At 38.3% G+C, this 20537-nt stretch overlaps 2 protein-coding genes across 3 annotated transcripts in view; one reads left to right on the top strand and one right to left on the bottom strand.

The window, feature by feature from the left end:
• The window catches only part of LOC124274356 (armadillo-like helical domain-containing protein 3), a 49942-nt gene extending 44181 nt beyond the window's left edge, over window positions 1-5761 (bottom strand). Inside the window, exons 1-5 of the mRNA XM_046709720.1 lie at window positions 5747-5761; window positions 5062-5204; window positions 3814-3870; window positions 2255-2320; window positions 794-874 (exon numbers count right to left, since the gene is read on the bottom strand). Coding sequence (XP_046565676.1) covers window positions 794-874; window positions 2255-2320; window positions 3814-3870; window positions 5062-5181 — 324 coding nt within the window. The 5' untranslated portion in view covers window positions 5182-5204; window positions 5747-5761. The remainder of the gene's footprint in view (window positions 1-793; window positions 875-2254; window positions 2321-3813; window positions 3871-5061; window positions 5205-5746) is intronic.
• Window positions 5762-5960: 199 nt separating this feature from the next.
• LOC124274355 (LRP2-binding protein-like) lies at window positions 5961-14690 on the top strand. Of its 2 annotated transcripts, none has more exons than XM_046709719.1 (8): window positions 5961-6060; window positions 7636-7889; window positions 8837-8950; window positions 10367-10512; window positions 10924-11081; window positions 11412-11583; window positions 11899-12064; window positions 13508-14690. In XM_046709719.1, the coding sequence occupies exons 2-8, from the start codon at window positions 7668-7670 to the stop codon at window positions 13571-13573; spliced, it is 1044 nt and encodes a 347-aa protein (XP_046565675.1). In that variant the 5' UTR covers window positions 5961-6060; window positions 7636-7667; the 3' UTR covers window positions 13574-14690. The 2 variants fall into 2 exon arrangements, with proteins under 2 accessions (XP_046565675.1, XP_046565674.1); XM_046709718.1 differs by having other exon boundaries at window positions 5961-6064.
• Window positions 14691-20537: the final 5847 nt, after the last annotated feature.

Genomic DNA, 20537 nt, shown 5'->3' with positions numbered 1-20537 from the left:
ACAATATCATATTGTCACACAGAGCGCAGTAGGGCTGCACAATATAACTGGTCTATTTACATGAAAATGATACTTGTCAGGAAAGGTCAACCAATATCAATAAAATTTCTTACAACTGTGAAAATACAAGGGTACAGTGATATTGTTGATGTTCAGCTTTAACGATACCCGACATCAAGCGATCACGCATGTTATTCATATGAAGCAAATGGGGGTATTTTCCGTTGTTGTGAGTAATGTTACCGGCGGAATACTGATATCGGGAAATAGGCTTACCATACATATTATTTCCAACAAAATCTTATTTATAATAATTTTCTGATAACATAAAAAATGAAAATATAAAGGAAAAAGGCACGGGCATGTTACGGCTGGAAAAGAATGCCATAGCTTTTGCTTCTTTCGTGGTTTATCTGGACACTATAAATGTAAACTTGCATTTTCACATAAATAACGATTTACTGGTAATGAACAAGTTTTAACCCCATGTTCAGGTTTCATGTCCTGGAAACACAATATCCATCAAACGATTCGGGCCTCACAGTGATATTTATTAAACAACAAGCAGTGTTTTGATTCTTTAAAAAGAACACTCGGAAATTAATTTCCGTTTTTAAATTGTTCCTTTCCTTGTTTCATTTATGGATAAAAAGTCCTTTCAATAATCAAGGATTTATTTTGTTGTGTTTGCTTTAAAAGTAAAGCATATTGCATTAACTCGATTATATGCTTTGTTAAAAAACTCCTTTCATACAATACCCACCCCTACTGTGCAGTCCCTACATCAACTTACATGTAACGCATTGACAACTCGGATTAGATTGTCCTGGGCTAGCGCCTCCACACATTGGTAGAACAGCATGTTCAGGTTGTCCTGGAAACACAATATCCATCTCACAGTGATATACACAACAAGCAGTGTCATTCTTCAAGATGGATAGACTCATACTGAACCAGGAAATATGCTATACACATCCATATACTACATCCATGTATGTCCCTGTGCAGAGTGTTTTGAAACAAGGTGGTGATGTGGTCCAACAGCACGTCTTTGCTCTCATAGTATTTGAATCTAAGTACCTCTGAAATGTTTACATCATAACATATTCCAATGACAAAATGGACAAGTGATTTAGAAAACTTTGCAATAACCCAACCAACTAACTACACGGGTGGCAAATATAGCCAAGAAAGGCCATACTATCACAGACAAATCTGTCTGATATAAAAATACAAGAGCAATCTGCATAAATTGACTGATAGCAACACTGAACATTGAAAAGCTAACATCTGTATATTAACTTGTGACAATGTACATGATGGACTTTCAGCCATCTGTAACCATGCTAATCGGCACCATACATTTCATATTTGAACTACATTTCTTCAACATGCTGGATAAACCATCAGTTTCAAGATTTATGATGTTTGTTCACCATGGACAACACATCACAGATAATACAACATGTAAGAAGCATTCTATGTCAACATGTTAACTACGTTACAATAAGTTCCCTAAAGACATGTACATGTAGCTTTGATTGGTTGCACTTTAAGCTTTCTAAATGTCGGACCATAGACAAACCTCCCACTGGAATCTGTCTATAACAGACTGCTATCTTCACCAGACCTCATTCACTATCATGTAGTGAATTAGTATCAGTAAGTGTGAAGATCACAACTTGGTGTATTCAGTCACTATTGAAGGTATCAGATCAATTTCGGCCTACAAATGGCAGAAGTACCATGCAATGTATGGATAACTAAGCCCAGATCGCTACGCCAGCCTCAGGCTATTGATGTTGGAAGTTGATTCTGAACATGGAATTCATTTGTCCTTCTCCACGTGTATTTCCTCGAGTACAACCGAAGTAACCACAGCATGTATAGGTCATGTACATATCAACTATAACATGGTTGTAGTCAGAGAAACCACTGGAGTCTGTTTACACTACTTCATTAATCAGCTGATATTATTTCTCCAACATAGATCACTGACTTTATTGGAGAAGGTGACCCTTCTAAGTTGAATGATCACATGTTCCTTGGCTGACTGAGTTTGGTTTTACGCCGCTTTTCGCAATATTCCAGCAATATCACGGCAGGGGACACCAGAAATGGGCTTCACACATTGTACCCATGTGGGGATTCGAACCTGGGTCTTCGGCATGATGACATGTTCCTTGGCCATAAGTAGGTTTGTCACCACTCTCATGATCATGCAGACACTGAAACCATGGTAACAGCAGCCTACCTTCAGACTGAGCAGACCCTCGCCACTCAGCTTCTCAATCTCATTTTCAATGTAGCTGGTGTTCACCTGAAGATGAAATTACAACAGAACTAAACATTCACAGGAATTAATTATGTTAATAGTGATACAAGAAGGTGTATCTATTTTCATTGGTTGGTTGTTTGGTTCATCTTTGTTCAACGCAGCAGTCAAGAGTTTTCCAGCTATATGGCAGCGGTCTGTAAATAATTGAGTCAGGACCAGTCAATCCAGTGATCAACAGCATGATCATCGATCTACGAAATGGGATACGATGACATGTGTCAACCAAGTCAGCGAGTCTGACCACAAGATGTCATTAGTCACTTCCAACAGCAAGTATGGGTTACTGAAGATCAATTTTAACCCGGATCTTCACGGTTGTATGTATTTTCAGACTTGGCCCCAGTTAGTATGAATCTTGGATGAGGGTATGAAGAAAGGAGTTTCAACTTGATACCATTTCGTGGACATTTCTAAAACATCTCTACTGGGTAAGAATATGGGTGGTAAATTAAAATCGTTGTTATAATGTGGATATAAAGTTTATATATACTATAACAATTCTTTTAACAATTACATGTTTATTGTTTGTAATGTGTATTCACCACATAGTTTAGCGGGCGAACTTGAGAAGACACACTATTTTGGGTGGCTGACACTTTCAAACATACTTCTATTCAGGCCCTACTTGAATATTTTATAGGGCTGTAACGATTCACTCGCATATTCGGTGAATCGAACCGTAGCCCTTCATGAATTCAATTCGTTATTCGTGGTCACCAGAACCGAATATTAACGAATATTTACGATTTTTATAAGGGAGCATGTTTTACTTGAACCCTTGTGTACTTTTGGAAAGTGAGATATGCAAGGATGGAATACGTACTAGCATTGCAGTAGCGCAAGTCATGTTAGTTTGCGAAGGCCGCACATGGTGCTGTCGACTATAACTATTACATGCCAAATTTGAGTGTCATGAGATCACTGGTTATTGGTGTGACAAATCAAAACTGTCAACAAGGACGTTCCATATTGTGCATCAATCACTTAACTACAATATTGTATTCGTGAATAATTATTCGTATTCATTACCCAATATTCATGATACGTATCATATTCGCCACATAGTGTATTCGTTGCAGCCCTAATATTTTATAATAATTCAAACAAGGTTACACAGGGAGCTTTGAGGGAAGTTTCCTTCATCACACCACTTTATCATAGCACTATATGATGTATCAAAGAATTGTCCCTTCCCTTAACCTGTCAAAACAGAAGAGAATAAAATACTATCATCCTTCTCTCTCATGATTTCTTAATCTTTTTATGACTATGAGACAATATTCTACATCATTACCAAACCCACCAAAAAAGCAATAAGCATACTTAAAACCATTTTGACATTATCCAACTTGGTAACTTGGTTTATGCTGTATCAGAGTGTTTTGATGATAACAAATCTAGCTGGATGTTAAGTTTTTGATTAACATCAAGCAACAGTCAAACATACTGCAAGTATAAACTTAAGTTAAGTCTACCTTTAGAAGAAAAAGCTCATCCCAGAAATTGGCATTTCCTCGTGATGGATCTTCTCCCTGACAATGATCAAAATTATACATATAAGTACAATGAATAACAAGCATAGTAAACATATCTGTCAAGTATATATATAATACAACTATAAATAGAATAAAAAGCGGATGATGATACAAGGCGACATCAGGCTTTCAAGGTCTTGAGAATGACATTTTCATGGTGAAAAACGGCACAAGAAACCTTCAAATAGCATTGTTACCTTTTAATGCTGTGATCCTACCGTGACATCATCAGAGTTTTACCTTGTCTTACAAAAGTGGGTTTCCAGGGGACACCCATTAATAAATTGTTACGGGCTGGTAATATGAGGGTCTTGTAAAGTACTGACATGGTGTTGTGTAGTGTATGTTCAGAGAATTACTCCAGAGCCTGGAATGAATCAGTAATCATGTGGACAGTGGTCATGAGAGATAGACACAGATAACTTCTCTTGATGCACTGTAGGTACGCTCTTGGTATATGGTGTATCTTTACGGATGCGGCATTTTGAGTTTTCTGAGTACATTCTCCACAATTGTGCACACTTAACGCACACTTGTGAGTTGTACAAAACCCTGCATGATCATAAACATTGTGATAACGCATATAACTTCTCACTGATAACGTTGATGCAAACTCCTTTACCGTTTTCATAATATTCCCAAAACATAAGAAAGCATATTACAGCATATCAGTACACACCTAGTAATAATAAAACCTAGGTAACAGACTCTAACCAGGTATACTCTGTGATATTTTTCAATTAGTTTTGCTCCACCATCACCAGGATTATCAGCTGGTTTTACATGTTATAGGTGCATTAAGTTGCCGTATCTTTTGACTATCCAGACATGCTAATAGAAATGACCATTCTGAAAGACATTAGCTGTAGTCTTTCACAATTCAATTAAAATTTTCATGCAGTTATTGAGAAAAAATACTTGCAGTTTTTCAGAAATAATAGGAGTTGCCTGTTGTTGTACTTGTCAGCAATGGCTGGTGGTAGACACCATTTATCAAATTCAGCCAGTCAACAGCTTATTTGAAACATAAGTTTGGTTAAAAATACAGGAGAAAACACTGAGTCTGTTTTGATTTACACTGGTCAACACATTAACTATGGCCTGTGTTTAACTCTGTTTGTGTGTTGATAATAACCACAAAATTGGTTGACTATGATGCCACAGATACTAAAATAAAACAATATGTACCTGGAAGAAAGCTTCATATATCTGAACAATCTTTTCCTTTAGCGCCATCTTGGAGTGAGATCCTTTTCGGAGCAGGAGGGCGTGTCCCTTTTCTTTGCTAGGGGTTGTGTCTTGACTCATGCTGCTGTCATAACTGTCTGTATCTGATATTACAGTCAAATCTGTTCACATTACTCATCTTCACTGAAGAATATTGTTACAAGGCAGTTTTAAGAAATAACGCATCACTTTAATGTATACATTCATGAATTACTTTGAGAAACTTTTGATTATTCGGTGAATCTTACTTGATAGGATGAAAATAACATTGTCAGTTTCGGAAATATTGCAGAAGACAGTATCCTAAATTTCCTTTAAAGTACTGACTTCCTTTCTTTTCGCAGTTACACTCAACATGGTCAAATTCATGTGAATTTCGTTCCATGCTCCCTAAAACGTTGTTTCAATGCATAACTGACTAAATTAGTACATAGTCGACTGACACCAAGGGTGTGTACATGTGCCAAACTAAATTACGCATGAACCGATCAAAGTATTTAGTATCACTCTAGAGGAAGACAGTGGTGTTAAATATAGACACCGTTCATCTTTTCCATAAATGCAATTGAAAATAAACAACGGCATTAATGAACGAAACATAAAAAACACTGTTTATCAATGCCTTACACGTAACATTAATACCCACCATGGTCCTTCCTAGTAGACGAATACTTCCGGTAGTTGAGCAGTAAACATACATATTTTAAATTATTAATAAATCGAATAAGAACTAAACAGTCGGTGTCATTAAATGTAAAAACAATTTACTGCTGAATATTATTCTGATCCAATTCGTTTTACAAATATTTTGGTGCTGAATTTCTCGTTGCTATGACGATTACAATTAAAAGGGGAGGTAACTCATGAAACTACTAAACATGAACTGGGCCTTATTAATGATGTTTATACCCTTTTTTAGCTAGTCCAGTAATTAACAGAACATGACGTGACATCTCATCAGTATGTATGTATATTTTTGCTTTTGTTTACATAATGCATAATGTATAAGTATGTACTGTATTTGTGGTTGCGTGACCGAGATAGCAAACTGTCAAGAGATTCATAAATAATTACTGGAAATAGGGATGTGAGATCGATGAGACACTGCTAATAGTTCCACGCTACTCACATAATGGTGGTAAATCACCGGATAATAGGAAGCTCGCGTGTGTGATCGGTCTTTGATAATTAACGATTCCCCAACTCAGCTGCGTGCATAAGAATTTAAGAATTTCAGAAGGCACTTTTAACGCTCTGGATCTATTTAGTATTAGCTCAGTAAATAATTTGATACAGATTAGGTTTACATTGGTTTTTAATAAACTGTTGCCAGGCATTATCCCTTTTAATGTGTATAATTTACAAGAAAGACGTTTTCATAAACGTAAATTATTCATTGTAATTTATCCGTCAAGTCATCTGTCTACGTGAGAAAAAAGACTTCAAGATAAACTTATATATAGGTAATATTGTTTCTATATTCCCATCTTATAGTACTGTATGTATGATTTAGCCTTGTGGTTTTGGTTTTCTCCACTGATCCCAGTAATGTTTTGATAAAAACAAAATGATGCACATTCTTGGTGAAACAAATATCTAAATTTTATCTATCAACTTAAATAACTCAGATTCTACATCACTGTGAGTTGTTATCTTTATATATTGTAGAGAATGATGTATCTTTGACATTGATCAAGTAATGGTGTTCTGACAGAACATTCATATTTCTTCATAGTTTCTAATCGCTAGTCCAACCAGCAGAAGAGGGGACAGGCGAAATAAATAGAAAAATGAAGAAAAAAACCCGTAAAATGATCTCACAATGTGTAACATATTTCAGTACTTTTTAAAGTTAAAAACACTTGGTATCATTCTTCAAGCATATGATATTTATCATGTTTAGCGAGCCACTTTACTTTGGAAATATATTGAAAAAAGGTCAAGATGACCTGGGTTATACTAGTATTATAAGTATGCCATAGAAGTATTTGTTTTTTTATCTGATATGGGCATAATTTTCAACAGCTCTGGGAAAATTGAAATATGAAAAGTTATTATTATTTCTTTTATAAATAAATGTCAAGATCTGGTGGGAGATGGGAAACTATAATATAATACAGACAGCCTGACAGGAGGGTCAAAGTTTTGTATGTTTTTGCTCCAAATGAAAGGTATCTATCAAGAAGAGACCAGGAGAGTACAAATCTTGCAGTGTCTATCAATAAATTATTCTTTGTGACTTTAATTGTGTCTTGGAAAAAAAATCACATCTTATTTTTATTCTGTAAAACGACCGACACTTCCTAGCACTCCCTGAGTTCTTTGAGGGAGCGTGCATTCTATTCACTTTACGCAGAGCCAGGGTCTGACTCCTTAATATTTCATCTGAATCTTGCCTTTGACTTTTGTGCTTAAAACTTTGCAGTGGCTCCTGCATTTTGATCTTAAGGAGTGTTTCTTGTTTGGCTGAAGTTGAAGGATTAACTGAATTCAGTATAGCCAATTCACTAAGGAGATTGTGTTACTTTCTTTTAGAGATCATAACAAGTGTATCTGGCAGTGCTACAATGGCGATGAAGATTTCAAGATCAGATGTGACTGCAGAGCATGCGAAGTTCACGCAGGACAGTCACATCCTGAGCGACATCGCACAGCAGACACAGGATGCTGGGATGGGGAAGCTGACAGATGAGGAGCTGGTGGAGAAGTTGGAAACCCTCCTCCTGGAGAGGATAAAGAAGGGAGATAAATCTGCTTACTTTCAACTCGCACTCTTCTATTTTGAACAGGTGAGATCATCTGTAATGTGATACCTTGTTCAAGATACTGGACATACCACAATGCCCCTTGGTGTTGCTGTGTATTTGAGAATCACTGAGTGATATGTTTTAGCTTTTGATGTTGTAATAAAAAACAAATCACTATCGAAGGGAAACAAAACTCAAACTTTTAGTAATCCAGCCAGTACCATTTTAATCATCCAATGTAATAACCAAATGCCTGTTGCCATCAACTTCGCTACAAACTGGCTTTTATTATTATACCTCTGACGGGATACTCTACCGTTCTTAATGTGCATGATAATGATGTTCATCAACAAATTTACATTTCAAGTCTTGTATACTTATATCAGCAACAAAAACATATGTCAATTTGGCCATATATCATTATCATATATCTTTTGCTTCTCATTGTTCTATCCTCAGAGGGGCAGTGGGGTAGCCTAGTGGTTAAAGCGTTGGCTCGTCACACCGAAGGCCCGGGCTCGATTCCCCACATGGGTTCAATATGTGAAGCCCATTTTCTGGTGTCCCCCACCGTGATATTGCAGGAATTTTGCTAGAAATGGCATAAAACCATACTCACTCACTCACTCTATCCTCAGATAGGTGTTGCTTCACACAGTTTGGCATGGCCATGTGCTTGTGGTTAACACAAGTAAAACTTGTCAAACTTATAGTCCCTAATAAGCAAATTTGTATTCCATGAAGAAACAATGCATATTTTGATGCTTTCAAATTTGGAGTTTTGTTTCCTTTCAAGATGACCTTTCTTCCTTTCAACTGAAGATTATGTGATTCTGCTTAAGATCTAAAAGCAAACAATATATCAGTTCAGAAAATGTAAATACTTGAATATAGTCCTTTTAATTTTTCTACCAGACCGATTGAATTGTCTTGCAATGGTATGGCATCAACTTCCAGACTTCACAATAACAAGAGAAAACTACTTTCAGGATATGTATGACAAAGCAAGAGTGTATTTTGAGAGATCAAAAGACTTCAACTACCAGTCCCTGTATCAGCTGGGTGTCATGCTGTATGATGGAATCGGCTGTGAACAGGACACAGTAAGTCTTCCCTTTTCACATTGGTTCATAAATGTTTTATTTGTTGAATGTTTAACGCTGCACGCTGAAATATTCCAGCTGTATATTAATAATTGAGTTTGGATCAGATGATTCACTATCTGACAGTATGAACATGGACCCATGCAGTCAGGACACTATGACACATTATCAGATTAGCAATGATTTTTCTGGTAACAAGTGGCGAGTGGACATCATCAGATCTGCAAAAATTAATGTGTAGGACATTTTGATTGACAGTCTGTCAGTGTGTCTGACCAAGCCACTGAGTCTGACCAGCCGGTCCACCCAACCAATTGCGTATATCGATGCTCATGCTGTTGATCACTGGATTGTCTGGTCCACTGAGTCTGACAAGCCAGTCGATTAGTTTCCTAGTACAACCATCCAATTGTGTAAATCGATGCTCATGCTGTTAATCACTGGATTGTCTGGCCCACTGAGTTTGACAAGCCAGTCGATTAGTGTCCTAGTACAACCATCGAAATTGCATATATCGATGCTCATGCTGTTAATCACTGGATTGTCTGGTCCACTGAGTCTGACAAACCAGTTGATTAGTGTCCTAGTACAACCATTGCATATATCCAATTGTCATATACTGAGTCTGACAAACCAGTCGATTAGTGTCCTAGTACAACCATCCAATTGCATGCTGTTGATCACTGGATTGTCTGGTCCACTGAGTCTGACAAGCCAGTCGATTAGTGTCCTAGTACAACCATCCAATCGCATATATCCATGCTCATGCTGTTGATCACTGGATTGTCTGGTCCACTGAGTCCGACAAGCCAGTAGATTAGTGTCCTAGTACAACCATCCAATTGCATATGTCGATGCTCATGCTGTTAATCACTGGATTTTCTGGTCCACTGAGTCTGACAAGCCAGTCGATTAGTGTCCTTGAGTACAACCATCCAATTGTGTATGTCTGCTCATGCTGTTGATCACTGGATTGTCTGGTCCACTGAGTCTGACAAGCCAGTAGATTAGTGTCCTAGTACATCCATCCAATTTTGTAGATCGATGCTCATGCTGTTGATCACTGGATTGTCTTGTCTAGACTTGATTACTTACAGACCACTGCAATTTTGCTGGAATATTGCTGAGTGTGGCGTTAAACAGCAATCAAACAAACAAACAAACAAACATCATGGTTGCTTCCAACTGGTGTCTATTCTAAGCCATGCAGACTCACAGAGTTCTTAAGACATTACAGCAATGATGTAGTGGAAGGTGATATGTGTTGATTTGCTGTCTGTCATCTGCACATCTGAAAAAACAAATCATTATCATCTATTTTACTGTATAGTCTTGAACAGTTGAATATCCTTCTTTGCACGTGCATGTATTGTTAGTGTGTGTCTCTGACTGCCATCATTGTCATGTGTCTGATAGACTCTAGGTGTTGAGTACCTGATGCACATAGCGACATCCACAGTGCGGCAAGCCAAGCATCTGAAGCACGCTGCAGAGTACAACATCGGCCGTGCCTACTTCCAGGGGTACGGAGTCCGGCGACAGTCTGATGAGGAAGCAGAGAGGTAGGGACTTCACCATCAAATATGAAAGATGCAAGCAAATGTTTGTGGGTTTTTTCCTTTTTTTTTGGTTTGTCTATAAGCCTCACAGGTCAACCTGTTGTCTGGAATACATTATGTGAAGAGTTGAGGCCCTTTGTCCCAGAACCTATGACTGGGTTTTAATCCTGGTTCGCCCTCATTATGTTGTGAGGTTTGTTAGCAACATACTCATGAGTTTCTCTGAAGTGGTAAACAATATCAGATCCGCATCACTTCAGACAGCCCTCCTACATGAGGCTGAACTTGGAATACTAATGAACATTTTATTTTATTATGTGTTACTTAGATTGTACTGGTATTTAGATGAAAGATTTTAAACATCTTTAGGAACAAATATTACGATGTGAGATAGCACTGTTATCATCCTGACAGGTGGTGGCTGCTGGCTGCTGATGATGGCAACCCTGCCGCCAGTGTCAAGGCACAGTCTGTCCTGGGCATGTTCTACTCCCGGGAGGACACCGTAGACCTCAAGAAGGCCTTCTTCTGGCACTCTGAGGCTTGTGGGAATGGCAGTCTGGAATCTCAAGGTGGTGCAGTTGTAAATATATTGATTCCCATATGAGTTATAGAGACACCCAGGTTGTTATGACTGGTATATGGAGATGATATTTTTGAAACTGAAAATTGTTTGCAGTTGTGAAATTGAAACATTTTGATAAATATAGAGTTTAAAATACACATCAATTGTTTCTTCTGCAGTGTCAGTGAAATATGAATATGGGATGTAGATACACCCCTTGTTTCACTTTTGTAGCTCGGAAAAAAGGAAATGGTATTTATTGATGGCTTGATAACAACATTATAAATGTTCTATGTTTAATCTTGTCTGATCAATTCATCTGCTGCGGCTCCTACAGGTGCACTAGGTGTGATGTATGAACATGGCGTTGGTGTCAAGTACCATCAGGATTCCGCCTACATCTGCTTAAAGGAGGCGTCTGACCGAGGCAACGTCTACGCAATGGGCAACCTCATCTCCCACTACTACCGCCGTAAACTCTACACTAAAGCAGCTGACCTCTCATCCAAGTATGACATACAAGATCTACTAAACTATAAACACAACTGTTAGACCATGGAAATAGGTCTTTAATTCCGATCTTGTGTTTTAAATATGGGAAAAGTAACATTTCACTGTCTGAAAACAACTGGTATGTTTCAGTACTCCTCTATGCTTGTCTGGTAATTCACATAAATATGTGAAACAATTCTGCATGATGTATACTTTTATATATATAGTGCTGTTGCATTGTTTCTATGTAATCAGAGTTAATTTCTCATGCAATAGTTTTACCTTATTATTGCTGAAGTTACATTGACCAAATATTAATGCCCAATTTTCAGAGTCGCCATGTTGGAAGATATACAACTTATCGCACAAGAGACGGAATGTCTCCCAGCTTTCATTGCTAAGGGCATTGCCTTGGCCAGTTTCTACCATGGTCGTTGTCTCCATGAGGGGCTCGGTGTCAAACAGAACAAACAACTAGCTCAGCAATACTACTCCAGGGTAAGACAGCATGGGTTTAAACATTGTAGTGCTACACCAATATACCTCCTTACTGGCCTCTGTATGATGGATGTCACAGTGCTACTGTTGCTGTGTTGAATGTGATTGCATATGGCCTTATGTGTAATGCTGTGGTGAACTTATGCACTGTTGGGTGGTTCAAGTCAGTACCACATGGAAGACATAAGACAAATGACTTTGTTCAAAAAGTGTCTGTTTACACCCAACAGTGAATGGGTACTTGGTAGCATGAGATGGTGACGTATACAGATCCATTTACTGGAGTAATAATGTTGCGCTTTCAACAGGTTTCATGCTGTGGAATATGGTGCAGTAAAATGTGGATATTTTCATTAATGGCCTTAGTTACTTGTCTTAGAAAATGGAAAGCCCCCATCACCAGATTTGGAATTAACGAAAGTATCGATGATTGAATCCAAATATGTGTATAGTAAATTTTGTGAAAAAAATAATTGACACTTAGAAATATGGAAAGGGAAATATGGGGGGACATGACACCGCCAGGTCTAACAACCATTCTTAGCGATTTCTTTTGTGTGTCAGTCAATTTTTCAATGTTGAATTTTTCACGTTGAGGTATCATACTCTATAGGACTGGATGCCATGGTGTTCATGAGGCCAACATAACTTTGTAACCTGCATTCTGGTTGGTCTATTAGACTTAGCAGCTTAGTAAATTAAATTGGCTGTTTTGAAAATCAAGGGTGGGTAATTTGAGATTGTAAGAACCATGGGATTGGGTAAAGATGAGCTCTGGAAATAGAGGTTATCTGAACCGGGTCACAATGAACTGAATATAATTCTGTATGCTTGCTGTATTTCAGTCGCACTTCAGTTTGACCCTGATATATGTGCTCGACTCCATTCAACAGGCTTCATGCTGTGGAATATGGTGTACTAAAATGTGGATATTTATTTTTTCATAAAATTTACTATACACATATTTTGATTCAATAATCGATAATTTCGTTAATTCCAAATCTGGTGATGGGAGCTTTCCTTTTTCTAAGACAAGTAACTATGGCCATTAATGTAATTGAAACGTTGAAATATGGAAAGGGAAATATGGGGTGACATGCCACCGCCAGGTCTAACAACCATGAACACATCCTTGCCATTTCTTAGTGATTTCTTTTGTGTGTCAGTCAGTTTTTCAATGTTGAATTTTTCACGTTGACGTACCATACTCCATAGGACTGGATGCCATGGTGTTCATGAGGTCAACATAACTTTGTAACTTGCATTCTGGTTGGTCTGTCAGCTTAATTTGATTAAATTGGCTGTTAAAAATCAAGGGTGGGTAATTTGAGATTGTAAGAACCATGGGATTGGGTTTACGTAAAGATGAGCTCTGGAAATAGAGGTTATCAGAACCGGGTCACAAAGAACTGAATTTAATTCTGTATGCTTTCTGTATTTCAGTCGTACCAGTTTGACCCTGATATATGTGCTCGACTCCAGAACGTGACACAACACGGTGTCATATAGGCCTGCTTCACTTCAACACCATCATGCTGTCAGCTGTGATATTATCTGAGTTGTCTCCCCTTGATCTACCTTTTATATCGCTGCCTTTATCTTGTTAGTTCAAGATGTGTCACATAAACATATCCCATGCTTTGTAATTGATAACTGGATTAAGTTAGTAATGTATGAAAACCATTACTTTATGTCAATAATGAATAAATTTAAACATGATTTTCCATGAAAAAGAAGACTTTTCTGGAATGTCTCCTCGAGTCACTGTCCTGTTTCTCTGTATATGGAATTTCAGTCATTATGTATATGGAGTATTTATCTCCTTATTTGAGATATAATCGATGTACCTTGTAATAAGGATATTCTGCATCTCCTACAGAAGTCAGAATCGTGTATTCTTCTTTAGTCCAGTGAGAACAGCTATTATGTGCCATCTATAACAGTAAAATCTACTGAAAGGGATGCCGAGAGCAAAGCTCAGGATAGTGAACTAACCAAGCTTTTGGCACAGGCAGCAAGTACAGTATTATTATCATTGTATATACCTATTGATGTTTCTGCTGTAACCATGATCGATGATTAAAGTACCATGGCCCATCACCTGTGACACGAAGCAAACCAAATAGTTCCCTTACATTAATGATGTTCACACAGTCTTTCATGAGATGCCTCACTGCTGGGAACCAACCTCTTCCATCATCTTAATGCTGTGTTTAACCGTTTGTGCTTGCAAATTTTTGTTGATGTATCATTGAAGTATTGTTTATTAACATACTTTGGTTTAAATGTTATTTTCATTTACAAAACAATGGCTCGCTGACATATAGATCACTTTTATATATTTACCTGCCGACGCTACGTTTTGCAATGCCTACAATTCAGAAGCAAAATCCTGAGTACAGCGACTGACAAGTTAGCCCAGTATTAGTGACTTCTGTCTAGAGATTATCATATACACTATTTATTACTTGTTATTAATATTATTATGTAATAAATATAGACTTGTGTTAACTGTGATAGTGATTCCATGTGCCTTCTGATGTGAATGCTTCAACCTTGTCTTTACCAACATGTTTATATGTGGCTCAGTCCTTTTCTGAAAACACAAATAAATCCTATTTACGAATTTGAGTGTTTGTAGTTGTGTTACTTAGAAAGTTGTCTCCGACACTGGAAACGTTTGACTTGTCATTTATTATATTCACTCTATGCCTGGATAGACTACATACCTGTCAACTCTCACGCATTTGGCGTGAGTCTCACGCTTTATTGACAAATGTCACGCTCTCACGCCTCCAAATAATAATCTCACGCATATCTGGTAGCCAAAAATAATTTCAAAATTAATACGCATTTTCGTTCGTTTTTGCGTAAAGTTGAACATTGAAAGAACGCCTGAATGAACGAAGTACTAAAACGATGTTTATGCGAATGATTCGGCTTATTATTATTTATTAGCATGCATCTTTTAGTGTCAAAATAATGCCACCAGAAGGCTCCAAATGCTCCTGAAAATCACTAAACTTCATTTTCGGGGCGGGGGCTTCGCCCCCAGAGACCCCCCACCAGGGCGTCGCCCTCGACATGACCCCGGCTTATTTTTTTCAGTCTCACTCCAAACCATCTTTAGGGGTTGACAGCTCTGTCTCCCTCGTTCTGACGTGTTCAGTGACGTTATTTACATGACGTCATCACATTTTGTGTATCGGTGACGTAGAAGGTAAACATGATGTTCAGTGATGGTGTAAACTAGAATCGTTGATTGCATTTTAATCAGTAATTCTTTCGATATCATCCATAAGCTACACATGAAGTTCTATTATCAACAATGTCTTTCTACGATAAAGATAGAAAGGTAAGACTGCGCTTGAGTTTGGAGCCAAAAGAACGATTTCCAGAGAAACTTTTTGACGTGGCAAACGACAACTTCCTGATCAAGTGGGGATTCAGCGGCGAATCTGTTGTTGTGGATCCCGAGGAATTCGAAGCTAATGTGCTGAGGTGCTACCCTGGATTTGTGCAAATTCCATCATTTGCTAATCTAAGAAGACTTTTCAGACAATATGCTTTCGATTGGAAGATTAACGACGATGAAACGTTTGAGTTTTCTCACGACTTCTTTGTGCGTAGTCACCCACAGCTTTTGGAGGAGATTGTGACGAGACGTAAATCTTTCTCCCATCGATTGTATGACCCACAAACCGAACGTCCAAAAACCTCAAGACTACAACTGACATCTACCCCATTGAATAAACGAAAAACATCCCTGAGAAGATCTACTCTTGAAGCAAAGGCTAGGAATATCTATCGGTATCCTGAAGAAAGTGACATCTCTCTGAGATCGACAGAGGATGAGCTTCACGAACCACATGCACCATCATTCCTCGCATCAGGTACGGGCGGCATTCCGACTAGGACCTCGGAGTACCGAGAAAGACCAAAGCTTGATCCAGCCGTTTTGGACGTGTATGCACGAAATGAACTGACAGAAGACGAAATACTCCAGCTTTTGAAGCGCCGTGATACTATTCTTGGTCGACTTGAGCGCCCCGATCAGCCGATGTGCCCGGGATGGGGATGTGAGTGGATGTACATGTTCTGGGATGTAGACGATAGTGAGCCTGGAGCGTGGACATATCAAGGTGTGACATATAGCGGGGACAGTTTGAGTTGTGACATTATATGTGAAGGAGGGACGGGTAATGGTCTACACGAAATGGTACCACTACAAACTCTCGACCAGTGCCAAGCCACCCAGACACACACAATAACTGATAATGCTAGCTATGGATCAGGGTCAGGTGCTATCATGTCCAAACCCACGTCTGGGATGACCTACCCATGCTGTTCCTGTAGCTGTCACATGCAGGACCAGAATGCCATCTAGAGAACCAGTTTTCCTAGACACGTATCACATATCGTAACATGGAACTATGGATGCCTTTGATGTGCTGGAACATCCAAAGAAAACACTGTCATTAATGCATTTATACAAGAACATCCATATGTTGAAATACATGAAAGACTGACAATTACCTCATGTATAGGAGCTGTGTTACACCCATACTACAACCTACACACGATAGAATGCAGGTGTTAATCCGCTACTCTATATCTTATATGGAAGACATAATTGAATATATTTCAGTTGTTTAAATTTATCTATCGGCATCATGTCACAGAGCATGGCGATGTCCTGGAGGGTGATCTATGGTCACTGATACCACCCTAAAGTATATTCTCTATGTCTACCCAAGTTTGTGATGAAGCTTTTAAGACATTTACAGTTTTGTCAGCTGTTGGTGACAGTATGAAGGTATTATGCAGAGCATATAAGTTTCGGTTGCTTCATAGATGTTAATAAAATTACTATAAATCCTGGACCATTTGAATTTTCATTTATATATGTGTCCTGTTTGAGGTCACATCAAGTACAAAGTATTAATCCGATTGGTAGCATACCCGTGAAGATCTGGGTTAGAATTGATCTTCAGTAACCCATGCTTGTCGTTAGAGGCGACTAACGGGATCTGGTGGTCAGGCTCGCTGACTGGGTTGACATGTCGTGGTATCCCATGTGCGTAGTTCGATGTTCATGCTGTTGATCATTGGATTGCCTGGTCCAGATCCGATTATATACAGACCGCCGCCATATAGCTGGAATATTGCTGAGTGCAGCGTAAAACTAAACTCACTCTCTCACCGATTGGTAGCAGCTTTTTATAAACAGCGAGAACAGTAATCCCAGGCAAAGGCATGTCTTTTCAGGAAACCTTTCATTGTAGGTTCGAATCCAGTTCACTCCGATAATGTTCAAGGTTTGTCTGCACCGTCCCCGCCGTAATTGTGGGTTTAACAAAAGTGGTAAAGTAAACCAATGATATCTGTATAGACCCGGTCTGTAAATAATCCAATCTGGATAAGACAATCCAGTGATTGACATCTCTATAATCGATCCACCTCCTGGCCGTTATCCGCCTCTTACAACAAACATGTGTTTGCTGGATATAAGTGCAAGAAAAGTTCCCGTGATTAAATCGGTGAAAAACGTTCAGGTTTGCGATATATGATAGAATGTAATCTTTTCCTATATATATCGACATATCGTTTGAGGCTGCTCGTAGGATGTTGGTAATGTTTAAAGAACCACTAAACTTTGTTTTTTGTTACTCTTTTAACCATTACATATGAAAGATTTGTGGTTAGTCTTATGCGGAACACCAAATTTATTCTTTAAAAACTTGTGGTTAATTAATACCGAGCGATTAAAAGTGGCCAAAAAGTCGCCTGCTTCCCTCTCGCCCGCCAACGAAACCACAGACAGGTTACGTAACTCTGTCGCCAGAGCACTGCAGTGACGTCATATGAGGAACGATTTTCAGTTAGTTGTATAGAAAATGTGTAGCACGCTCATCATTTTGAGGATTTCTCGACATCAACGACGACATGCCGAATCGTTGCTTTGTCGTCAATTGCTCCTAGGGGTCGGGCGATGGTGTCCCCATGCACAGATTTCCACAGGACCCCGCAGTTCGTGCTAAATGGGTTATGTTTGTGAGTGCGAAGCGAGCGTTGTGGAAGCCTGAAACGATATCTTACATTTGTGTTCAGATCGCTTCACGGAAGTTAAAGAATCAAAACTACTTACTAGTTGTAGTAAAATATGCATATGATTGATGACCATAAAGATTTTCTATGACACAACTTGTAACATAACGATTTCTTCCTCGGAAGTGAGGTTGTGGTCGAAGTAACAATAATATTGTAAGTAGTATTATATTGACACCCACCTCGCTGCCACGAGAGAAATTGTTATGATATACGCTGTCATGCAAAAACTCCTATTATTACATCAATAAAATACATATTTTACTACCAGTAGAAAGTAGTTTTGATTTTGTAACCTCGGTGAAAACAAACCTAAATACCATTTATCCCTCAGATCTGGTGGATGTTCCCGACAGGGCGCCGCCATTTTTAAAAATAAAAAATCTGTTAGAATTAATGAGATTATAGTTTGTTTTCACAAGTTAGAAAATCAAGACTACTTTCTACTCGTTGTTAAATATGTATTGGAATCATAACCAAACGGATTTTGCATGACACAACTTATAACATAACGATTTCTTCCACGGAAGCGAGGTGGGGTCAGGAGTCACAATACTGCGCGATAAATTTCTTGCTACATTCCCATGGTTAATGTCCACTCACCAGTATGTAGATACTAGTCAATGTGCGTCTTTATATTTGGTCTTATAATCCTAATTAGTTAATTATCACACTTGTATGCATTTTGAAACTAAATAAAACTCTCTCTCTCTCTCTCTCTCTCTCTCTCTCTCACACACATACGTATGTATACGATATATGTAAATGTCGGTATGAATCAATATTTAGTATTAGTTAACGGCATACCACTACCTCGTATGTTAGGTTTTGTTTAAGAACCACTAAACTTTGTTTTGTTACTCTTTTAACCATTACATATGAGAAGATTTGTGGTTAGTCTTATGCGGAACACCAAATTTATTCTTTAAAAACTTGGTGGTTAATTAATACCGAGCGATTAAAAGTGGCCAAAAAGTCGCTGCTGCTTCCCTCTCGCCCCTTCCAAGCAAGAGCCACAGACAGGTTACGTAACTCTGTCGCCAAGAGCACTGCAGTGACGTCATATGAGGAACGATTTTCAGTTGGTTGTATAGAAAATGTATGGCACGCTCATCATTTTGATGATTTCTCGACATCAAGCGACGACATGCCGAATCGTTGCTTTGTCGTCAATTGCTCTCCTGGAAGTCGGAGGCGATGGGTGTCCCCATGCACAGATTTCCACAGGACCCACGGTTCGTACTAAATGGGTTATGTTTGTGAGAAGTGCAGAAGCGAGCGTTGTGGAAGCCTGAAACGATATCTTACTTGTGTTCCAGATCGCTTCACGGAAGTTAAAGAATCAAAACTACTTACCAGTTGCCAGTAAAAATATGCATATGATTGATGACCATAAAGATTTTCATGACACAACTTGTAACATAACGATTTCTTCCTCGGAAGGAGTGAGGTTGTGGTCGAAAGTAACAATAATGTAAGTAGCATTATGTTGGCGCCCACCTGGCTGCCACGAGAAATTGTTATGTTATACCTTTGTCATGCAAAATCCTATTGGCCATCAATAAAATATTTAGCTTACTACCAGTAGAAAAGCGGTTTTGATTTATAACTCGGTGAAACAAACCTAAATCACCATTTATCCTCAGACTGGCGGATGTTTCCCAGGCAATAGAATCACCGCGTATTTTAAAACAAAAAAATCTGTTAGAATTAATGAGATTATATAGTTTGTTTTCATCAAGTTAGAAGAAAATCAAGACTACTTTCTACTCGTAGTTAAATATGTATTGGAATCATAGCCAAACAGTTTTGCATGCACAACTTATAACATAGCGATTTCTTCCCGGAAAAGGGAATTGGGGGGCGAAGTCACAATACTGCGCGATAAATTTCTTGCTACATTCCATGGTTTAATGTCCATCACCCAGTATGTAATGGATACCTAGTCAATCGTGCATGTTTATATTTGGTCTTATAATCCTAATTGTAGTTTATTGTCATGCTTGTCATACATGCGAAACTAAATAAAAGCAGACGATCTGCTGATACTTATAGTGAATTTACCGAAGCTGATTCTGTTGGATAACACGACAAATGATAAAAAACAAAGAATGCAAATATTAAAATTAAAACAGATTAAGTTATATAGGGAACAATATCAGGCCATTGCAGCGTTTTGAGGAATGCGTATCCTATCTTAATATCAATGATAATAATTTTAAATATTTGTTTTTAACCTGGTTTACTTCACTGAGATTTCCATAATCTTTCGACCTATTAGTAGTTGTATGAAGATTCATCTCAAAATTACTTCTCTGAGAGAGACATCCTGGCGAAGAAAAGGCATAATGTCCGCGCTTTCATT

This window comes from Haliotis rubra, unplaced genomic scaffold, assembly GCF_003918875.1.
Source record: "Haliotis rubra isolate DU_JTF1 unplaced genomic scaffold, ASM391887v1 Scf19, whole genome shotgun sequence".
Taxonomy (NCBI): Eukaryota; Metazoa; Mollusca; class Gastropoda; order Lepetellida; family Haliotidae; genus Haliotis; species Haliotis rubra.
This window is presented reverse-complemented; position numbering and strand designations above follow the sequence as displayed.